Source organism: Protomyctophum bolini (assembly GCF_963924005.1).
Source record: "Protomyctophum bolini genome assembly, chromosome: 23".
Taxonomy (NCBI): Eukaryota; Metazoa; Chordata; class Actinopteri; order Myctophiformes; family Myctophidae; genus Protomyctophum; species Protomyctophum bolini.
The window spans coordinates 27,500,363-27,524,958 of record NC_137884.1 but is presented as its reverse complement, the minus strand read 5'-3'; the positions used below and the strand labels follow the sequence as shown (position 1 = coordinate 27,524,958).

General features: G+C 47.6%; 2 protein-coding genes across 5 annotated transcripts in view; one reads left to right on the top strand and one right to left on the bottom strand.

Moving 5' to 3' along the window:
• Positions 1-24,596, top strand: part of mpped1 (metallophosphoesterase domain containing 1) — a gene marked incomplete at its 3' end in the record, with an annotated part of 325,357 nt that overhangs the window by 137,784 nt on the left and 162,977 nt on the right. The gene's annotated exons all lie outside the window — the stretch shown is intronic.
• Positions 1-24,596, bottom strand: part of scube1 (signal peptide, CUB domain, EGF-like 1) — a 150,247-nt gene that overhangs the window by 54,006 nt on the left and 71,645 nt on the right. For 3 of the 4 annotated variants that reach the window (XM_080757807.1, XM_080757806.1, XM_080757808.1), the window contains exons 7-8: positions 23,340-23,432; positions 7,407-7,523 (exon numbers count right to left, since the gene is read on the bottom strand). In XM_080757807.1, coding sequence (XP_080613933.1) covers positions 7,407-7,523; positions 23,340-23,432 — 210 coding nt within the window. The remainder of the gene's footprint in view (positions 1-7,406; positions 7,524-23,339; positions 23,433-24,596) is intronic. The other variant, XM_080757809.1, reaches the window with a different exon arrangement.

Genomic DNA, 24,596 nt, shown 5'->3' with positions numbered 1-24,596 from the left:
GAGTCCACATCAACAGAAACCCGGGGACCTTACGGTACGACACTGTGTCGTGGAGTCCACATCAACAGAAACCCGGGGACCTTACGGTACGACACTGTGTCGTCCAGTCCACATCAACAGAAACCCGGGGACCATACGGTACGACACTGTGTCGTGGAGTCCACATCAACAGAAACCCGGGGACCATACGGTACGACACTGTGTCGTATGGAGTCCACATCAACAGAAACCCGGGGACCATACGGTACGACACTGTGTCGTCCGGTCCACATCAACAGAAACCCGGGGACCATACGGTACGACACTGTGTCGTCCGGTCCACATCAACAGAAACCCAGGGACCTTACGGTACGACACTGTGTCGTCCAGTCCACATCAACAGAAGCCCGGGGACCATACGGTACGACACTGTGTCGTCCAGTCCACATCAACAGAAACCCGGGGACATACGATACGACACTGTGTCGTGGAGTCCACATCAACAGAAACCCGGGGACCATACGATACGACACTGTGTCGTGGAGTCCACATCAACAGAAACCCGGGGACATACGATACGACACTGTGTCGTCCAGTCCACATCAACAGAAACCCGGGGACCATAAATACGACACTGTGTCGTATGGAGTCCACCTCAACAGAAACCCGGGGACCATACGGTACGACACTGTGTCGTCAGGTCCACATCAACAGAAACCCGTGGACCTTACGGTACGACACTGTGTCGTGGAGTCCACATCAACAGAAACCCGGGGACCTTACGGTACGACACTGTGTCGTGGAGTCCACATCAACAGAAACCCGGGGGCCATACGATACGACACTGTGTCGTCACGTCCACATCAACAGAAACCCGGGGACATACGATACGACACTGTGTCGTCACGTCCACATCAACAGAAACCCGGGGACCATACGATACGACACTGTGTCGTCACGTCCACATCAACAGAAACCCGGGGACCATACGGTACGACACTGTGTCGTCCAGTCCACATCAACAGAAACCCGGGGACCATACGGTACGACACTGTGTCGTCCAGTCCACATCAACAGAAACCCGGGGGCCATACGGTACGACACTGTGTCGTATGGAGTCCACATCAACAGAAACCCAGGGACCATAAGGTACGACACTGTGTCGTAGAGTCCACATCAACAGAAACCCGGGGACCATACGGTACGACACTGTGTCGTCCAGTCCACATCAACAGAAACCCAGGGACCATAAGGTACGACACTGTGTCATAGAGTCCACATCAACAGAAACCCGGGGACCATACGGTACGACACTGTGTCGTGGAGTCCACATCAACAGAAACCCGGGGACCTTACGGTACGACACTGTGTCGTGGAGTCCACATCAACAGAAACCCGGGGACCATACGATACGACACTGTGTCGTGGAGTCCACATCAACAGAAACCCAGGGACCATAAGGTACGACACTGTGTCGTCCAGTCCACATCAACAGAAACCCGGGGGCCATAAGGTACGACACTGTGTCGTAGAGTCCACATCAACAGAAACCCGGGGACCTTACGATACGACACTGTGTCGTGGAGTCCACCTCAGCAGAAACCCAGGGACCATACGATACGACACTGTGTCGTCCAGTCCACATCAACAGAAACCCAGGGACCATACGATACGACACTGTGTCGTCCAGTCCACATCAACAGAAACCCGGGGACCATACGGTACGACACTGTGTCGTGGAGTCCACATCAACAGAAACCCGGGGACCATACGGTACGACACTGTGTCGTCACATCCACATCAACAGAAACCCAGGGGCCATACGGTACGACACTGTGTCGTCAGGTCCACATCAACAGAAACCCGGGATCCATACGGTACGACACTGTGTCGTCCAGTCCACATCAACAGAAACCCGGGGACCATACGGTACGACACTGTGTCGTGGAGTCCACATCAACAGAAACCCGGGGACCTTACGGTACGACACTGTGTCGTATCGAGTCCACATCAGCAGAAACCTGGGGACCTTACGGTACGACACTGTGTCGTCCAGTCCACATCAACAGAAACCCGGGGACCATACGGTACGACACTGTGTCGTCCAGTCCACATCAACAGAAACCCAGGGACCTTACGGTACGACACTGTGTCGTCCAGTCCACATCAACAGAAACCCAGGGACCATACGATACGACACTGTGTCGTGGAGTCCACCTCAGCTCAGTGTGCACCGATCATTCCTTGTAAAGGTTGGGCTTTTGCTTCGTTCCCCTTCCCTCCTCCAGGCTCTCCCGGGCACACAGCGGAGAGGAGCTCTGTGTTTATAGCAAATATTTGCAGTAAAAAAGCAATTAAATGGAATACATTTGCGGAAACTCAAAACCTGTATAAATAATCGTGACTTAGTGGTGGGGAGGAGGGATCTAGTTTTTTTATGGAAAAAAGAGAAAGGAAAAGAATAAAAAGAGAGAGCTGCTGCCGACCGAACCCCTGAACGGCCAGACGGACGGACGTCAGGCCGAGAGGCGGCATGTATTTGTCAGGGAATTAAGCGACGCTGGCTCTATTTGCTTTATCCCCGAAAAGCTGGACTGCGTCTCATAACAAAAAAGGGCCCCGCTGGACGCGCGCGGGCCAAGAGAAACTGGACGTTTTTACACAACAATAAAACAGCCGGTAATCCCGGGCCCGGGGGGGGGGTTCTGGGCTCTGGCCCGAGCAGAGAGTGGTTCTGCCGTGCTGCGCTGCTCGGCCCTGTCGGAGGGTTGATGGCGACCGGCGTGTTATGAGAGGATTAGAGGGCCTGGCGTGGGTTAACACTGAGAGGGTCGAGGCCCGGGGGAGGGAGCAGAGAGAGGCTTGTCTCTCTCTGCTATGCAGCAGAAACCCTTACTGGGATTTATTTAACCACTTTGGGGGCGGCAGTGGCTCAACGGGTAAGAGTGGTCGGTATTAAAGCCGCCAAATAGGAACCATGAAGAGGTCCCCGGTTCGATCCCTGTGGTGGGCTCCCCCCCAGAGTTAGTGTCCAAGTAGCCTCGATACCCAGGCTTTCATTTCGTCTGCGCGAAAAATGAAAGCCTGGAGGAACACATTGGCCGCTCTGGTCTAGAAGTGGGAGTCAACCCTTCCGGGTGGGCGTCGCTCCAAATGATGTGACCTAGCACTGCACTAGGGGGGAGAGGAGGGGCCGGGGGTGATGGACAGATCGATGAGATCCAATCAGGGCGTGCGCAACAAATCTCAGCCGCGACCCACCCCTATAGACCAGAAACTTAACACGATAGCTCAGGCTAGTGTCCAAGTGTCCTTGAGCAAGACGACTCTGAACCCCAAATTGCTGAACCCCGATGTGCTGGTTGGTGCCTTGCACGGTTTCCTCTGCCATCGGGTGTATGAATGTGTGTGTGTGAATGGGTGAATGTAATGCAACAAGTGCAGTCCAGTCCAGTTCATCCCATCCGATGCCTGGTCGGTTTCCCGGTGCCAGGAATTGGATGCTGCGCTGTCATTGGTCACGGGATGCATTCTATATAGTATATACGATCAGAGTGAACGTGTATGTGTGTGTGTGTGTATCTGCGTGCGTGCGTGCGTGCGTGCGCGTGTGCATGTTCAGGCCTTTTCAGGTAACGGAGGAATGCAGGCCAGTGAGGACATGTTGTCTAAAAGGGAACGACCATGACACGCAAAATCTACTGCAAAGTCACACACGCACGTTTACGCACCAACGTCGTTGGGGGCAGGTGTGTGTGCACGACGCACGCACTAATGTCACCCAATCCTAGTGCACGAGAAGAATGGAGGCATGGACCCACGTGTAATGTAATGTGCACACAGTCGCACACACACACACACACACACACACACACAGTCGCACACACACACACACACACACACACACACACACACACACACACACACACAGTCGCGCACACACACACACACACACACACACACACACACACACACACACACAGACACGCATAACTCATCCACCTCCCCGACATGCACCTTCTAATCAAACATCTGGAAACTGTTCACAATTACTTATTTTCTCCCTCCTCTCTCTCTCTCTTGCCCTCCACCTCTCTCTCTCTCTCTCTCTCCCCACCTCTCTCTCTCTCTCTCTCGCCCTCCTCCTGCGTGCGCGTCGGTGCGTCTGTCATCATCAGAGGCTGAAGCGTCCCTTTCATCTGTCAGCGCAGACGAGAGGGCGTTTAGTTTATCAGAGCGGTGGGGGTTTGAAAACATGCCCGACATAGTTTATATTGAAATGATTATCTTAGGACGAGACGGGACGGGACATGTCCGCTGACAGAGAGAGAGAGAGAGAGAGAGAGAGAGAGAGAGAGAGAGAGAGAGATACAGTACAGTACAGTGGAGAGATATACAGTAGGATAGGGAGTGAGGGAGAGGTGATTGTCTTCTCTATCAAAGCCCTTTAGAGGTACATTAGACGAGACCACCTCACAGAACGCCACTTACGTTTGCCACTAACTACTATGTTGAGTACACCACAAAGTACAGTCTGTAATCTGTCTGTGTGTATTACTGTATTCACTACTGTATTCACGTTCACATCGCACTGCCTGCGCCGATAACACACGCACGCCACCGCGGGCACGCAACACGGCTCACGCACACATGCACACACTGACTTGGCATAATATCGATTAGCCACTGTGTGCTGTTGCTGAGAGTGTTTTTTCCGACGGATCTTTACACTGTGTTTTCCTGCATGGCAGGAGGTTGACGTGACAGACACTGATGGATGTGTGTCCCCCCTTTTGCACCGTCTCTCTCAGCTCTCCTCATATCACAGAGGGGCTACAGGCCCCTCCCCTCCCCCATGCAGCCCCCGAGGGGACTGTGGGGGCGACGGGGGTTGAGTACAGCCTAAATTATCTGGGCGTGGCACCACAGCCGGACTGCAGCGCGACTATCCATCCATCTTCCCCCTCTCCACTCAAAAGGAAACTTTGAGTTTTTTTTTTTTTACTTTCGGTCATGTCACGGCCACAAATCAAGCGATAGGGAGACAGAGTGGAAGTTGTTCACACAGGCTGAACACAGTGTTCACACAACAGGCTGCCGGGCTTGAACATGACATCAGAGCCTTGCGGCGGCCCAAAACAAGCCGCCAAGGTGTTGTGACCCAACGGGTCAGAACCATTCCGGACTGTTACACTTCCACAGGCCCCCAGCAGTATAGAGCGTCGCAGTCCCTCACCCCCTTTCAGAACGACGAGTGGCCCAGGAAATGAAACCCAATGCATTTTGTCCATATAGGCTTTTCTTAAAGTATTTATTTAAAGGTAGAGTAAGTGATTTCACTCAAAAAACCTTAGGTTTCGTTTTTGGCTGTGGGTCCTAAGCCTTCGTCCAATCAGGATAGAGAGTCAAAAACGAAACCTAAGGTTGTTTGACCCCCAGGGGTTAACTGGGGACAGGGAGGAACTCCTTATATGGTCAGCACACTCTATAGTAGAGAGGATTATCACAACAAAACAAAAAAATAAGTGATATTTGAATTAAGTGAAATCACTTACTCTACCTTTAAAGACGGTTACGCCGCGGACAAAGCCAACTCGGATCGTGACAAATCATGACAATGAACACAATATTTTTGGGGCCGATCAAATCATTAGAAAGAAGAAAATAAAGGCAGGAGACACAACACTATTTGTTTGGTTTTTCTTCTTGTAAATTATTTGATCGGACCCAAAACATTGTGTTCATTGTCATGATTTGGTCACGATCCGAGTTGGCTTTGTCCGCGGCGTAACCGTCTTTAAATAAATACTTTAAGAAAAGCCTATGGGAAAAATAGTATATAATAATAGCATATAAATATAATATATCATTCTGAGACAGTCAGGTGTGGGAGTATTAATAAATATAATATACCGTCCTGAGACAGTCAGGTGTGGGAGTATTATGGGACTTTTTCAACCTTGTGCTAAAAGAATCTGCAGTCACAAAATAACACCCTCAGTCTGGCTCCACAGCTGGGTGGCGCTCTTTCTGTGTCTGTGTGTGTGTGTGTGTGTGTGTGTAGCAAGAGAGAGAGAGAGAGAGAGAGAGAGAGAGAGACAGTGGCGGAGGAGGTACAGGCGGGCGGTGGGCCTCTCTCTGTTCAAACAGCTCAGAGTTTGCAGACGTGTCGTCTGCCAGCCAGGCCAGAGACAGCTCTGGCTCCAGGATTTCACATCACACACCTACACGCCACATTCTCACACTGCCTGACACTCCATTCACAAACGCACACACACACACACACACACACACACACACACCCCGGCACGGCACATGGGCGCATGCATGCACCCACTCTCACACGTGCTGACACACACACACACACACACACACACACACACACACACACACACACACACACACACACACACACACACACACACACACACACACACACACACACACACACACACACACACACACACACACACACACACACACACACACACACACACACACACACACACACACACACACACAGCAGTATCATGGTTGTCTCACAGGCTCAACACGCCAATGTATACAGTAGCTACAATCCGCAGCTGTCACGTGACCACTCATTTCCATGGCGGCTCCTCGTCCCCCTAACCCTTTGAACATGGCGGTCCCAGTTAAAACATCTAGAGGAGGAGGCTTTCCTCATCCTCCTCTCCTCCTCCCTCCGCCAACAACAACGACCGGTGGCAGGGGGGGGGGGGGGGGGGGGGGGGGGGGGATACCACTCATACCGGCCCCGGACCACCTCCTCCCCTTAGAGTATATATACAATAGAGAAGGCACCCAGAGGAAACCCTGAGGCCAAATGGACATAGTGGCCGAATTTGTCATTGCAGCTCGAGCCAGCGCTGCTCCGTTGACTATCATTGCGCAACGTTCATGTGATTGAGGCCATGACACGTGAACGAATGTTTCATACGTTCATGTGTTTGAGGCAAATCCATCCCAGAATGCACTCTGTTCCTGCACGGAAGGAGGAGTGAAATCGCCTCATGCGCTTTTTTGAGCAACTTAATGCAAGTGGATGGAAGGAGAATTCAGGTGTCTTCTCTATTCATATATATAACTCTATGCTCCTCCCAAACACGGTGAACAACCAGCGCGCACCGCTGACCGCTATGGCAACAACAACAACAACAACAACATAAACAACGCTGCTTTACATCTGAAGAGCTTCTGCGAGTCTCCATATAGTGCACGTGCACCGGCGTGCACGTGCACCGCATGCACGCAGCTACGCACTCACATCGTCCATGCATGTGCACACACGTTGCAGCGTTGCGGATATAGAAATGTAGACACAGGAATGAACGCAGGCACGCACACACACACGCACACGCACGCACACACGCACACACGCACACGAACACACACGTATGCTGACTGACCTTTGCAGGTCTTCCCATCAGGTTGCAGGGTGAATCCCACAGGGCAGCTACAGCGCACCCCGGTGGCCGTATCTTTACAGGTCCTGTCACAGCCTCCATTGTTTACTGCACAGGTCTCTGAACGCACACGCAAACACACGTGCACGCACGCGCACACACACACACACACACACACACACACACACACACACACACACACACGCACACACACACACATAACAACAACGCCACACACACACAGCACGACAGGGATACAAACAGAGATGAGGTGAAGGAAACAGACTAACAAATTCCTCCTTCAACATAAAAAAATTAAATTGTTAAAATGAGAGAGAAAACAACAATGGTGATATTTGGTGGGTTTGGGGAAAAAAGCTCCATCCATGCACAGGGAGATACGATAAGGTACAATAAGATACAATATCAATATAACATACAAAAAGGGGGTACAGTAACGTCTATTCGCTTTCTCCAAACACAAAACCAAACGCACGACAACGTCACTCCAGACACAACGACGCTGTGCACTTTTCAAGGAGTAATCACGTGAGATTGCAGAAAGTTTTTGAATGAAAAAAAAGAAAAGGATGCAAGACAAAACATTAAAAAAAAGAAATAAGGTTAATAATATGCAAGTCATATAATTATTTATTATTTTCACGACTGAAAACAAAAACAATGTTATCATGGATGACATTTTGGTGGAACTCGATCGACAGTCAGCAGGTACAGTAGTTCCTGTTTCCAAAGAAAAGGTGACAAGAAAATGTTAATTTTGCAAAAAAGAAAGACAGGTGAAGGTTCAGTGTGGGGTAAAGATGAAGCCAGGTGCCTGGAACACTTAACCCATTCTGAACGGGAACCCGTTTTGGTCTTAGCATCATGTTATGCTTTAGATGTTGAAAAATAGAAGAACGACTGACATTTTTAGAATCTGATCTCAGGTCAGAATGGGTTCATCAGACCAGTGTGTGTCCAGTGGAAACCTCGTATGAATCTGATCTCAGGTCAGAATGGCTTAAGTACCAAGGTGTATATTTTTCCTCCTCCAGAAACCTATTCTTGTACACGAGGCAGATTAAGGTTTGCTCGGACTCGTGAATATATCGCCCGAGCTAATCCCAAGACAAACAGGCCCTAAACGGTAACTCTAGCTCACCTGCAGAGCTGCTGTTTGCTTTAGCAAAAGTTCAGCTCACACTTTGGGCTCCGAGAGGCGCTGAGCCGCTGACTCGGCTGAAACTCCACGTTGTCTCGTGTTTATTGAAGGGGAATTCAATAAAACTCCATCTAATGAGGAAATCTCTATACTGACATTGATAGTTGTTTTATAGTTTTTATGTCAACAGCAACACCTGAGGAACTCACCCTGAGTTTGCTCATTGCTTTGAGCAGATTAGGTACAAATACATGTATGCACTAGATTAGGTCAGAGATACGCGTCTTTGATCTGCTTTTTCAGAGCACTGTTGATTTTGTCGACCAGAAAATGCCCGTCGATTGCTTTTTCTTTACTGACGAAAACGAATTAAAAACTAAGCTATGATGACTAAAACTAAATATAATGAAACTGCCTCCCCCTGGCCAGCCGGGGCGCCTGATGGAGGGGAAAGGAACTGGTTGGAATAACGTGTTCCTTCCACGCGCTATACGTCCAACCAGGGAAACTCCCCCCTGTCAGGTGTAAAGGAGCAACTTGGACACTCAGGCATGAAGGAAGCATGAGTTCAAGTCCGTTGCTCTCCCCTTGTCCCCCATATATGGGGACTAGGTTGGTCTCCCCTTGTCCCCCATATATGGGGACTAGGTTGGCGGAGAGCCCAGGATCACATTAGATGATTGACACAGGGGTGAAAAATGGGTTACAAAATCGTGAGATAAAATAAATAAATAATAATAAAAAACTAAATGTAATGACAATTTGGTCAACAAATAAAAACCAGACTAAAATGTTAGGGAGAGAACTATAGTGGAGAAGAGATCCAGTATAGAGCTAAAAGACAAGTCATTTTATGTTTGGTTGCGCTCGGGTGTTGCACTCTGAAGTCTGAAATAGAAGATCTGCAAGCTCACAACTCGTCGCAGTTGTGAGCTGGTAGATCGGCTATTTTCAGCATGCAACCGAGTCTGAAATCAGCCATTACGACCCCATCAAGGCCCACCAGCCATTATCAGCCATTACCCACCCATGTTAAACACGTTGTTGGCAGTCTAGGACTGATACAAAAGAAGTTAAATAAGACCTTGGCAGATATTAATAGGTGATAACCTCCGTGGCCCAATAGAGATAATTCTGGGGGTCCTTGACATGAAAAAGGTTGAGCACCACTGACATATAGAGACATGGGTTTTTCTCAAAAATGTTAAGATTCAAGCGTCAGTGAATCCATGTTGATGATGGACTATGAGAGTCCTATTCTGAGGGGCACATTTCAACATCGGAAGGAAACAGCAGAACTACAAATTCACTTTTGAAACTGTAGATTGCCTATACCGGTTTGGCATAGGAGGGAAATAGAGCAGACCAAAAAGTACAAAAAGGCAATACCAATTGAGGTTTTAAGTGGTCAACTGTCTATAAGTAAAAATACACCTTAACATGAATCCAACCCAACGCTACACCATGACAGCTGCTGTCCAACACAAATCTATTGATTATCTGCAACACAATTTTATACAATATGTAGTAACTGCTTCATCTCTCTCTCTCTCTCTCTCTCTCTCTCTATCTCTCTCTCTCTCTCTCTCTCTCTCAGCTAATTGGGGACCTTGGTCTGAAAATCATTGAAGTCCCTTTCGGTCTAAACTAAACCATTATATACAGTATAGACAATATCAATCATTGGAAGCAACGAGGCCTGAGGTTCCACTCTCTGCTCTCTCTCTGCACACATACAGGTACAAAACACCGGGTTCACACTAAACCCCTGGAAGCAGAGACACTCCATCATCTCTGGCAACTTGTCTGATGTGATGTGATGGGTGCTGTGGGCCAGACGGCCCCGCTTCTGCCTTCCACTCTGGCTGGGAGTGTGTGTGCGTGCGTGCGCTCGCGTGTGTTTGTCTGTGCACGCACGCACGCGCATGCGTGTGTGCTTAAGCCGACGGTGTGTGTACATACATGCACATGTCGCACAAACGTGCGTATATAATGCTTGATGGATATGCGCGTGTGCGCGGTGGAGCGGTGGTGTTTATGGGGTCAGAATGATTTATACTGAGTACAGTGGGGGGGAGGGGGGGGCCCATACAGTGGGCCCTATCATTAGCGGAGGTGAGTACAGTCCTGTTCAGAGCCCCTCTCTCTCTCTCTCCCCATGCCTGCCTGCCTGCCACGCCCTGAAGGCCCCTGAGGGCCAGCCTGCGGAGCGCTATACAGGAGAACACAGACACTCCGTCCGCCCTGATTGATGAGCTGGACAGGCCCCTCAACAGACCCCCCCCCACCCCCCTCATGCCCCTCAACAGACCCCCCCCCCCCCCCCCATATGCTCCTCAACAGACCCCCCCCCACCCCCCCCATGCCCCTCAACAGACCCCCCCCACCACCCCCACCACCACCACCAAGCCTGCACATTCTCAGTAGTGGAAAAAAAGTACTCAATTGTAAAACAAAGAAAAAAAAGCAAGTAAATGACTGGAAGTGACGATGGAAGGCTGGTCTGAGGACGGCCTATAGACTAGAGAGAAGTAAAACGTCCGGGAATCCAAAATTGACTCCAGTAAAAGTACAAAAGTATTGGCATAAAAATGCACTTAAAGTACCAAAAGAATAGTACTCACTCAGTATATGCAGAATGTCGCATTTCAAGGTTTTCAAATGTATACATAATTGCAGATCTGCAAGCCCGCAGCTCTGCATCGCATTGCGACGCATTGTGAGCTTGTACAGTAGGTATTCACAGTATATGCTATTTTCAAATGTCCAAAATGTATAAGTGGTTAATGTATGTTTTGTTATAATCATCAAAGTAACTATAACTCAAGTTTTCAAATAAATGTAGTAGTACAAAAGTACAATATTTGCCTCTGAGATGTAATGGAGTAGAAGTTGGAAATTCTCAAGTAAAGTAGCCTATAAATACCTCGCTTCTAGAGAGACTTTTTATTTTTGTTAATCATTTTTAGCCCACGATTTTTTTGTGTTTTAAAGTGCCACAATTATTGTATTTTTCCAGTTTTTCACGTGTCTATGAGGCGACAGTATACTTCATTAGACACCCTGGAGTCGCTTTTATGTGCAACGGTGTATTAACTTTGTATTTAGGGTTTCTTCCTGGAGGCTGAACCCTTGACAGTCAAACGGGCCAATGAAATATAACCCTAACCGCAAGCACGGGAGCAGCGCATGTCGGACCATCGCTTTTTCGCATCGCAGCGAATGTCCCCCCGCTGCGGAGCGGACCGTTGCCCCGTCGGCTAGAATGCTGTCGGAAAATAGTCCGCCTCCCGTGATATGACACTATCAGCCACTCCCCTAACATACAACTACAGCTGTGGGTGCGGCTTCAGTTCAGGTGGATCACCACCCTTCACCACCCATCAGGCAAACCAGGCATAGAGAACACATGCCTGCAGGTTCTCTGTGAAAGAGAGCGAGATGGGAGGGACTGAGAGCCAGTGAGTCGTAGTAAACTACAGCTTTCCTCCTGAACACGGAATCCCCCCCCCCCCCCCCCCGGCTGCAGTCTCATCATCTTGAGGGCCTTACGATTATGTCAACAAGGGGGGGGAGAGACAGTGGAGGGGGGGGGGGGGGGGAGACGGACACACACACACAGTAAGTACACACATGTCATGTCCGTCATGCTCCTCGCACGGTAAATGCTGACCAGCTCAAACTGCCGCGACTCGCTCTTTTCCTGAGAAGAGAGGACACATGTTCTATTGAAGCCAGTATTGGGGGGTTGTGGGGGGGGGGTGGGAGGGAGGGGGGGCTGGGTGTGTAGAGCAACTGATGCTCACACAGTCATCTTTCAGCACTTAGAAAGATCCCCTTTTTGCCATGATGGGCACGTCAATCAGGCCATCAGTCAGCACTGTGCACGACATGCACACACACACGCACACGCGCACGCACACACACACACACACCTCTGCCCCACCCCGTCTGTCCCGAGGTGAAGTGGTTTATTTGGACTGTGTCGCTGCGGTCGATCACCACTGATTCTGCTCACATGTGTCCAGCACATGTCCCTGGACTCTGGACCGCTGCATGGTGGAAAGCAACTTAAGTATAATTTTGAGGTGTTTGTACTTTACTTGAGTATTTCCGATTTCCAATACTTTTACTTCTACTCCACTACTACTAATCTCAGAGGCAACAATATACTTCCACTACATTTATTTGAAAACTTTAGTTACTATAGTTACTTTGATTATGACCACAAAACATACATTAACCACTTCAGTCCTAGATATACATTTTGGCTTTTTGAAAAAATAGCCGATCTACAAGCTCACAATGTGTCTTGTGATCTTGTAGATCGGCTATATTTTCAAACGATTTTAATATTTGAAATTTTGAAACGAGACATTCTGCACAATGATTACTTTTACTGTCGGTACTTTAAGTATATATATTTTGATTCCAATACTACTGTTACTAAAGTACATTTTGAGTTCCGGACATTTACTTGTAACCGAGTAGTTCTACATTGCAGTATATTGATATGTTTTGCTTACAGTAAGTAAAACAATTGAGGACTTTTTCCACCGCTGGATTTCAGCTCCATTCATTCATTCATTCGGCGTACGCGCTATGAAATGTAAAAATACATAAATAAATACTTTTCATAAACTCATCCGCCCGCCCTCCTCCCCCGAATACTAGCCTCCCGCCCACCTCTTCCTCTGCTCTCTTTCCATTTCATATTTCTCCGTCTAAAGGGATCCTCGTTCCTGCGGTCGGACACCTTCGCCAAGGCCCACCGTTGCGTTGGCACAGTGGGGCCCATAGGGCACAGTGGGGGCCCATAGGGCACAGTGGGGCCCATAGGGCACAGTGGGGGCCCATAGGGCACAGTGGGGCCCACAGGGCACAGTGGGGCCCATAGGGCACAGTGGGGCCCATAGGGCACAGTGGGGCCCACAGGGCACAGTGGGGCCCATAGGGCACAGTGGGGGCCCATAGGGCACAGTGGGGCCCATAGGGCACAGTGGGGCCCACAGGGCACAGTGGGGCCCACAGGGCACAGTGGGGGCCCATAGGGCACAGTGGGGGCCCATAGGGCACAGTGGGGCCCACATGGCACAGTGGGGCCCATAGGGCACAGTGGGGCCCACAGGGCACAGTGGGGCCCATAGGGCAGAGTGGTCGAGAAGTGAAAGAGCCATTCCTTAAAAGGAAACGGCGAGAACTTCCATTCCGGTGGTCGCCGACGTTTGCATCCCAGCAGCACGACCAGACCTCCCTGAGTCCTAGTCCTAGTCTCAACCTAGTCTCTATAGCCATGCAGACCTCCCTGAGTCCTAGTCCTAGTCTCTATAGCCAGACCTCCCTGAGTCCTAGTCCTAGTGTCAACCTAGTCTCAATCCACTAGTCTCAACCTAGTCCCAGACCTCCCTGAGTCCTAGTCCTAGTCCTAGTGTCAACCTAGTCTCAATCCAACCTAGTGTCAACCTAGTCTCTATAGCCAGACCTCCCTGAGTCCAGACTCAACCTAGTCTCACGTAGCCAGACCTCCCTCTCAAGGCCTATTCATAGTCTGGATTTTCGGTGGTCACCTCACCACCTCTCCGGTGGTGAGGTGACCACCGGAGCTGAAATAACGTTGAGCGGTGGTGAGTAAAAACAGAGAGAAGGGCTGGGGAGCGGTGGCGGTGGTTTGCTCTTCACCGCGGCTCAGTGACGTCATGTTGTAGTTCGGTGGTCACCTCAGTGACGTCATGTTGTAGTTCGGTGGTCACCTCACCACCCAAAATCCAGACTATGTATGAGCCTTCAGAATGCTGCTATATATTATAGTCTGGAACTACACCTCCCAGAATCCGAGCAAGGAAGCTGCCGTGTCGGACGGCCCCTGGGAGGGGAGTCGATGGCGAGAGGCGAGCAGAAAGAGAGACTTCCTGAGACAGGAGCGCGGCGCGTCAGAGAGGAGGCAGACAAACAGATAGCGGTGTCAAATCTAACATACTGATGCTGTTCAGGTCACGCCAGCCTGGGGGAGGGGCCTCTCCTCTCCCACTCCAGGCAGGCATACTGCTATGCATGCTTGTTCACGTATGCGCAGTCACGCGCCAATGAGTGTAACACATGCACCCCTGTGCGCATATTAAATATTCAATATATATATATCGCAGGAACACTATTGCTATTTATAAACTCGGGTAAGAGGGCTCTAGCTGGAATCCGTCTACATTACAATATACACTAATATTTACAGTAATAACATGAGCCCATTCTCAAGTCACTCAACATGCAATGAGTCAGTGTTGATTTCGTTGATTAAAACTATGGCAAAAAATGTACCTTTTTTCACTGGCGAAAACTAAATAAAAACTAAAGCTATGATGACTAAAACTAAGACTAAAGATAATATTGACAATTTCGTCAACAAATAAAAACTAGATTAAATGTTAGGGAGGGACTAGTGGAGAACAGATCCAGTAGAACTAGAAGACAACTTTGGTTGCGCGCTGAAAATAGCAGTTCTTTTTTTTTTCTTATATGTTTTATCCCACGATTTTGTAACCCATTGTTCACCCCTGTGTCAATCATCTAATGTGATCCTGGACTCTACACACCCTCCGCCAACCTAGTCCCCATATATGGGGGACAAGGGGAGACCAACCTAGTCCCCATATATGGGGGACAAGGGGAGACCAACCTAGTCCCCATATATGGGGGACAAGGGGAGAGCAACGGACTTGAACTCATGCTTCCTTCATGCCTGAGTGTCCAAGTTGCTCCTTTACACCTGACAGGGGGGAGTTTCCCTGGTTGGACGTAGCGCGTGGAAGGAACACTATGGGCCTCATGGCTACAGAAACAGGAGATAGGCTCCTGCCCTATGGGCCTCATGGCTACAGAAACAGGAGATAGGCTCCTGCCCTATGGGCCTCATGGCTACAGAAACAGGAGATAGGCTCCTGCCCTATGGGCCTCATGGCTACAGAAACAGGAGATAGGCTCCTGCCCTATGGGCCTCATGGCTACAGAAACAGGAGATAGGCTCCTGCCCCTATGGGCAGTGGCGTAACATAGGGCAGTGCAGCCAGTGCAAAGCACTGGGGCCCAGCGCCCCCTAGGGGCCCATGAGGGGAAGGGAAGAAAAGAAAAGAAACAGCTGACGGGCGCTGTTTTGTGAATACACACACACACATACACACAAGCAGAAGGGGCAGCTAGCTGAGCTATGGGAACAGGAGGAAGACATGGAACCTGGTGTCTAGCAAGGCGCTAGGCACAGCTCATTGGTCAGTACTCTTCATAGGCATGCAGCAGAGCCAATCATTATGCAGTATCATATCTTAGCAACTATTTCACCACGCTCCGGTCCACAACATTGAAAAAACAAATGGACGCTGTTGTTGACAGCCAACTTAAGTGCCAACAATCTTATCAGAAAGTTCTAGTAGTGAGATAGAACTAAAAAAAGAAGAAAAACGAAGTGCAGAGCTGAGTGGGAAAAATATTCGGTGTATTTTTATGAAACAAAAGCTTTTCAGTTTCAAAGTGGATATTCAAGCTTTCCCTACAGCTGCAATGTTGGTGAGTTTAATGTTGTTTAATGCAAGCAGATGCAAATTGATGGTCACTTTATATCATTATAATAAATCTAGAGTTGCAAATTGCAAAGGACTGTGCTGTCATGTGCCAGTTAGCCCTGACAGGGACACATATAGTGGCATCATTTACTGATGTTTGCACTGCATTAATGTTATATCTCACCATACCTGTCACTGTAGAGTGCAGAGCACTCATTCTCCAAGCTAAAGTTGATAAAGACTTATTTAAGGAGCAGCATGGGACAAGAGACTCAGTGGACTGGCTACGCTTTCTATTGAGAACTGCAGAGCGAGGGCTTTGGACCTGAGAAGCATCATAAATGACTTTGCTGAGTACAAGGCCCGTAAGGTGACCTTCTAATAAGTGAGTACATCCATTCCATGCTGTGGTTTTATAGTGGCATATAATGAGCTGTGTTTTTTTATTTTTATGTTTGATAGTTTGGAGACATCAGGCTGTGGTAGTTTTGTTTTTGTGCCCAAGTCAGGGCAGGTTGTTTATTGATGAATATACTGTATGGACACTGAGCTTGGCAGCTGGTGCTGTCTGCATGTGGTGCTGAAAGGCTGGTGCTAGTGTGATTGATTGAATTTTTTTTTTTTGCAGAATTACAGTACATTTTAAGCACAAACTCAATTACAACGACTGTTAACACATAGACTGCTACAGGTTCTAGCGGACCCTGGCTTACTGGTGCTGAAGGCTTAACATGGGCTTTTTGAGCTTTTTGGGGGGCCCACAGCGAGGGGCCTCTTATAGCGAGAATCACAATCGCATAAATAAAAAGAAAGCCCAACTTGTCCACTTCAATTTAAAAAAAAAATTATGATTCTACCATCTTCCATTCTGGAGATATTGACCTTTTTCTAACACCTGCTTTTGCCTGCACGCTGCTTGTGAAAAAAAACAACAGAGATATGGAGGCCTGAAGTTGACAGACATTTCAGTTCAGTTTTTTTAGTTCAAAAGACCGATATAAAATTGAGCACAAATAATATCCTATACAAACCATATACCGAATGAAAGCCCTGAATGTCTACTTTTAGGAGGAAAACAGTACACATTGTACACATATACAGTTTGTCACTAATTGGCTATTGAATGCAGCTTGCGCCCACCAGAGAACTTTAGAGAAGGCATGGACCCGAAGAACTATTATTCACAAAATAAGGCCTATAGCGACATGTACATACTATATACCGTATGAAACAGTAGACTCTCTGCTTTCATAAGAAAAATACCACCCAGAAAAATCACACCCCTGTGAAGTGAGCAGTGCAATTGCACTGCTCACTTCACAGGGGTGTGATTTTTATTATTATTACAGTATTAGTATTTTTCTTATGAAAGCAGAGAGTCGACTGTTTCATACGGTATATAGTATGTACATGTCGCTATAGGCCTTATTTTGTGAATAATAGTTATTCAGGCCCATGCCATCTCTAAAGTTCTCTGAAAAAGATAATTTTAGAGAGCATGGACCTAACAACTAAATATTCACAAAATAAGGCCTATAGCGACATGTACATACTATATACCGTATGAAACAGAATACTCTCTGCTTTCATAAGAAAAATACTAATACTGTAATAATAATAGAAATCACACCCCAGTGAAGTGAGCAGTGCAATGTTGCACTGCTCACTTCACAACATTGCACTGCTCACTTCACAGGGGTGTGATTTTTATTATTACGAGTAAGACGCGCGAACGCGGAAGGCGAACGCAGATCGTAAATTGCAATAACAATTAGAATAAATTACAGACATGATCTGCAGGGTGTCATAGTTAGTGCTTGGACCACGCCAGCTCCATATATGGTCACAAAAGACGCCATCACACTCATGTCACCATGACTCAGCCATAACCATATAAGGAGTCCCCAAAGCAGGACCACGCCATCACACTCATGTCACCATGACTCACAAATCACTCAGCTCCATATATGGGCACAAAAGGGCCAGGTCCACATATACAGTAAGCGGGACAGACAGACACACACACACACACACACACACACACAGACAGACAGACAGACAGACAGACGTGATCTGCTAGGTCTCATAGTAAGTGCTCATTGCATTCGCAATTACAGTATTAGTTTTTTTCTTATGAAAGCAGAGAGTCTTGATGCACATTATCTGATCATAAAACGGACTTGGAAACTTTCTTCAATCGTAGCCCCATATGTGCCCTCTCCCTACGCTCATTGAACTCATTCTGTGATTCGAGCTACAAACAATCGCAGTAACGGGGGGGGGGGGGGCAACTAGGCTTTGAGGAAATGATCTTGCATAATCAACATTATTGTCGATTGTCGTGTGCCGCTCCAAACATGTCCAGACATACCACTAACCTCATCGATCCAGTCTCGCGTATCTATAAGGTGAGACGCGAGACTGGATCGGATTGTGTCTGGACATGTTTGGGAAAAAAAACAAGAAAAACAACGACTCAACGAGATGGATGCGGCAGCAGAAGCAGCACGTCAACGTATTTGGAAGAAAAAAAACGAGAAAGCACCACCTGTCGTTGCAAGACAAACACCCGTATGTTGCTGATAGACAGATAATAATCGATCCGATTTTGTCCTGCCGTTCATTTTATCACATTAGGTGCAGGGCAGGCTGCTCGACGGTGAGTTTATAATAGCCTGTTGTAACGAGAAAGGGGGATGGATTGGATGGTTGGATTGCGAGCAGCGCAGCAGCGCAGCAGCAGCAGCAGTACGGCTTGCGATCAGCGACCAACGTATCATGGCGGGCCCTCGATAATGATGTGCAATCTGTCCATGACTAACTCCACATGTGTCTGGCAAACGTTACGTTATGAAATCAAATGCCGATCGTTGCAGGTTTATATACGGGCAGAGAGCAAATCGCGTTGTATCTTGTTCCGAGAATGAGAGCGCAAGCCTTGCAGTTGAAAGCAGTGGGGACTCGGGAGTGGGGGGGGAACTGCCAATGCGATCCAAGAGGAAGAGACCCCCCCCCCCACCATTCTCCCTCGGGAGAAACCATGTAGAAACAGGAGGGGAGGGGGAATCGAGTGTATTCACACAAACAAGAGCATTGTCCCATCCATTTTAGATCCCCTGACATCTGCGTTGGTCTATGCCGGACGGCCGTATCCATTACGTCGTACGTCCTCGCATAGACCAACCAATAGGCGGTGCCAGACGCTTCTCAGACCAACACCTCTTTTCAGCAGGGGGGGGTTTTAACTCTTTTTAGAGCCGATCGGTGTTACATTATGAGTTGTCCGGGCGCAAATATAGTTGAACAATAGTAATCAATAAAAAAACGTTTTTTGGCCCATAAAACGTATAAAAACGTTATGCGCTTCTTGCGCTTGGCTATAATAAAACGTTTAAAAACGCTTTGCGCATTCGATGAGTTAACTTACTCAATGCTGTACCACATGTTCTCATGCCAATAAAGCCCCTTTGAATTTAATTGAATAATTTAATTGTGTGGCCGGTCACCTCACCTGTAATGTTAGTTTATACCTATTGTGTGTGTGTGTGTGTGTGTGTGTGTGTGTGTGTGTGTGTGTGTGCGCGCGCATAGGCACGCGCACGCACACTTGTTTATGGCGGTGCCGCGGTGGTGGGGGGCCTACAAAATATTCTCGCACCGGGGCCCACAATGACCTCATTACGCCCCTGCCTATGGGCCTCATGGCTCGGCAAGGCTACTCACTTACGACCAATGGGAGAAAGCTTCAAGGATCACAGGGACAGAGGTATAGAATCACATGAAATAAACATGGAGACACTAATCCACTGGAACTGCGTCACATTGGGTAACATGAAGTCAGCTGCCATGAAACAGAAACATGTCAGTTAAAACATTGGGGGGGAAATAAATGACAGAGAACGAAGAAGAGAAGAGGGGACGAAGAGGTGTCCTTTCACAAAGGAAAAGGCAAACGTCCATAAATTCCGCAAATTGCCGTTCCCCACACAGAGCCTGTTGAAATGAAACACTTACAGTAGCTATACACAGATAAGCATGTCTTCATTATGCCGTACACGACTCCTGTCTTAAGAAATGAAAAAAAAAAAAGTTAAAACAAATTAAAAGATGAGACAATGTCTCAGGGATTAGTATTAGAAATTAATCGTGATTCATCACCCATTTAGTTTGGGTTATATAGTCTATTAGACTATTACAAAACCACGTCGCATGTTCTTGAGGGGAAGAAATTATACACATTAATTCAGGTATAAAGAGAAAGAGTTTGAGTGAAAAGGCCAGAAAACAGAAAAAAATAGTTTGAGCTTCAGCTTTACAGCCCACCTGAAATAAAACACTGTTTTAAAGGAGGGAGGGGTGGGAGGGGGAGGGGGGGGGGGCGTACTGACATCAGTACAGAAAGTTGGCTGATCTTCATAGTTTAAAGAGCCTCTCCGCCTCCGCCCACACCCGGGTTTTGTATATTTCTTTTACAAAGTGATCAAACAGGCATTGAGAGAGACAAGCCGTGTAGAGGGAGGGGGAGTGGGCGGACAGACAGACAGACAGACAGACAGACAGACAGACAGACAGACAGACAGACTTTTGTCACCTACATAATGATAGTGACGGCATGAACATGTTGGATAACGGTGACGTTTTCCCCCCAGACTAAAGTCAACAGTACTGTCGTCTCTCAAGACATTCTTCGATGCTGTGAATCAGGGGGAGAACTACTAAAAGATTGCAATTCGGTCCGTCAAACCCCCTTTAACCCATTTTGGGGCGGGAACCCCTTTTGGTTTATGTTATAATTTAGCTATTGAAAAATAGCAGATCTACAAGCTCGCTACGAGCTTGTATAGGTCTGCTATTTTTGAAAAATCGTGAAGATATTTATTTCAGAAAACTGGATGATTTAGAAGATTTTTTTGAGGTCAGGCCTGGATTAAAACAGTGAAATAATTGACATTCCGCCTGAGACTAATTTACAGTCTATATCAGGCTAATCCATGGGTCACTTTGACTATCTGAATTTAAATCACTGACGGAATGACTGACACATTCAGCTTAACAGACCATACTGTGGAAGGGTTATCATGTATTAATTTACTTGTATTGATCCTATAAACAATTTAATATAAGTCTAGTTTTTCCCACCAATTTTGGAGCTCTGGCTCATGGACTAAGAACCAAAAAGAACTGAACCGGTTCCCATTGGGAATCAACCGGTGGAAAAGAACTGAACCGGTTCCCACTGGGTCTGTGTAAGTGGTATGAAAACCATTGTAATGTTATCTGGATGTTCTTTCTCTCATCAGCCCTGTGGCATTACAAGAGTTTAATTAATTCTCATCAGTCGTGTTATTACTTTAACTGTGAGAGAGTAAAAAACAATGACTATTTCACAGGTCCATTCTTACATCACAGTGAAATAAGCACTCTTGAGTTTGCAGTGCAACGAGAGCTATAGAGTGTCGCAGTCCTGCCCCCTCGAGAGACCCGGAAAATAAATCACCGTTCATTTTCCTCATAGACTTTTCAGAAAGTATTTATTTAAAGACGTTTACGCCGCGGACAAAGACAACTCTTGTCTTGACAAATCATGACAATAAACACAATGTTTTGGACCAAACAAAGAATTAGAAAGTAGAAAACACTTTTTTGTTGTTTTTCTTCTTAGTAATTATTTGTTTGGTCCAAAATATTGTGTTTGTTGTCACGACTCGAGTTGGCTTCGTACGACGCTTAAAAGGTCTTTAAATAAATAAGTTTTGAAAAGCCTATGGAGAAAATGAATGGAGAATCATTTCCTGGGCCACTCGTCGTTCTGAAAGGGGGCGGGATTGCGCCGCTCTATACAGTGGGACAGAAACCCAGCTGAAAACCGAATGGCGGAGGATGTGTTAAGAGGCCTTTATCCAATCACAGCCAGCTTCTGGAAGTCGCCACAGGATGGAATAAAGAGTCTTCAAAAGGGCAGCAGGTGACATGTTGTTTTATTTATTATGGACAGCATTAATCCAAATTCACAACACATTCACTCGGTCACTGTATAATCGTCTCGTTTTGCCACTTCCGGATGGTGGGCGAGATTGAACATGAGGCCGTATAACGTGACGTAGTCTTTGCATCGATACGGTCTCCTCGACAGACATTATGGGATACGGTGTGTGTCGGGAACACCTACTCTTGACTGTCTCCCCCCCTCCCCGCCTACGTAGAGATGATATACCGTACTCGAGAAGATATACGGCATGAACGGGAAGCATATACACTATATAACGTTGGAGACGACGTGTGACAATCTGAGTACAACTGAGATCATTGTGGGCGGAGTTTGGGTACTTCCTGCTAGAAGAACTCATAATGGGTAAGGCTGTGTTCACACGTAGCATTTTATGAGTGGAAAAAGCACTGCCTGCCTGGAGCGCATTCTGCTCCGATATATATATAAAAGTGTTCAGTGTAGACCAGACAGTGGCCTTGTGGTTAGAGTGTCGGCCCTGAGATTGTAAAAATGTGACCCAATGCCTCCCTGATTGCACCCTGGGCAAGACCTACGCTGAAAAGACTATCAGCGGAAGTGCGGGATTTTAGCGGAAGTATCGCCGAAGGAAATGACGTTGATGCTTTACAAATCAGTTTACATTCTCTGCGAATGAAACAAGTGTTGTGATTGGTCGGGAAAATATCGTGTCCTGACAGACAACAAAGAGGTGGGGAGTGCTTCTGGCACATCTCATTAATCAACAGGTACTTTCTCTGTCTCCATCTCGGGTGGTGTTTGACTACTGTACACGCATTCTGACTACTGTACCCGCATTCTGAAGGCCTGGATCCCACAGAGCTCTATGGAAATGCAGTCGGGGAAGAAGAAACGCTATGTGTGAACAACATGCCATAAGGGTTTGGGAGGAAACGGGTAGTTATTTTTCTCTCTGCTTTGTTGTGTCACCACGTTATATATAAGCTACAGTTCCAACAACGCGTTGTGACCTTTTGGTGGAGGGGGGGGAGTAGTATAGACACGATGGGTGGGTTGGGGGGCACCAAAAAAATAAAATAAAATAAAATAAAATAAAATAAATATAAGGGCAGAGAGAGAAGTATAGGAGAAACGAGGAGAAACGGAGTGTAGAGTCGGGTCGGGGGGGAAGGGGTGAGGAGGTGGTGGTGGGGGGGGAGGGGGGTAACAAGCACAAGCGCCATGGCAACACATAGAAAGAGGAAGAAAAGAGTTACCCATAAGTAGCCGCCGTTTCACCCTCTTGTCCACATCAGCTACTGACGTGGCATTCATGAACTCAGAGCTCTCAATTGCAGCCTCATCTTTCTCTAAAAACACAAGTGACAACAAAAGGGGACAAACAGTGAGCAGCAGGTTAATGAGGAAGCCCAAATGACCAGACCATCAGCGCCTGCACCCCTCGCCTCTTATATTGGCGTTTTGAAGCAAAAAAACAAAACTATATAAAAGGTGTAAAGAAAACCCCCAAAAACAAACAAAGCCAAGAAGCAAGAAAAAGCAATGAAAAAAGTAATAGCTAATAATACCCGGTGTTAAGAGTGTTAATCTCGTCTTCCCCAAAACAAAAAAAACCTAAATGGTGAAGAAAAAAATAAATAAATCCACCCAGAGCAAAAACAAACAGCTAAAGTAGAAAAAAATCAGTCTTTTTAAGATTTTTCCAAAATAAAAGCGGTGGCTGGGGAAGTGGGGTCAGGGATGGAGTGTGAGGGTTTGTGGGAGAACGGTTTGGAACAACAAACAGTTAAAAAAATAAAATTAAAAAGAGCCAATTATGACAATTTAGGGGTGAGGGGAACATCATAGGGGATGGAGGGATTAGGGGGGAGGGTCCGATGCTGTGGCACTGCCATTTTCGCTGCCGGTTCTGCCTTCCATATCAAACAGCTGCAACTCTGACAGCAATGATACCCTCGCATTTCAGACGGAAGAGGAAGAGGGGGGTGAGGTTTGGGGGGGAGGGGGCGGGGGGGCAGAAGCAAGATAAGAGGACGAAGACTATGACAAAGGAAGGTGACACGGGGGGGGGGCGGACACTCAACAGTAGAATTGAGGAGAAGAGAGAGAGAGAGAGAGAGAGAGAGAGGAGTATGAAGGAGAAACTGGTCCCATGGTGGTTTTCAATGGGAGAAGTTGATGAGGGGAAGTGGGGGTGCACAGATTGAAGAAACAAGGTTCGAGGGGGTGGGTGGTGGGTGGGGAGGGAGGGGAGGGGAGGGGGGGAGGGAGGGAGGGGTGGCGTGCAACAGAAGAAGCAGCAGGTATAGGTAGGTATAGTCTGGTGGGGCCGCAGCTCTGGTTGCCTGTTTGTCTATGGAACACATCACGACTGGCTTTATAATGTAGTCAACGCTGGGAGTCTGACTGGGACACGGTTGGTTTGTATAAAGATGGCAGACATCATGCATATGAGGAGGACGACGGAGGTGTTGTGTCTGTCGGGGCGTCTCACAGGAGGTGATGCCCGAGAG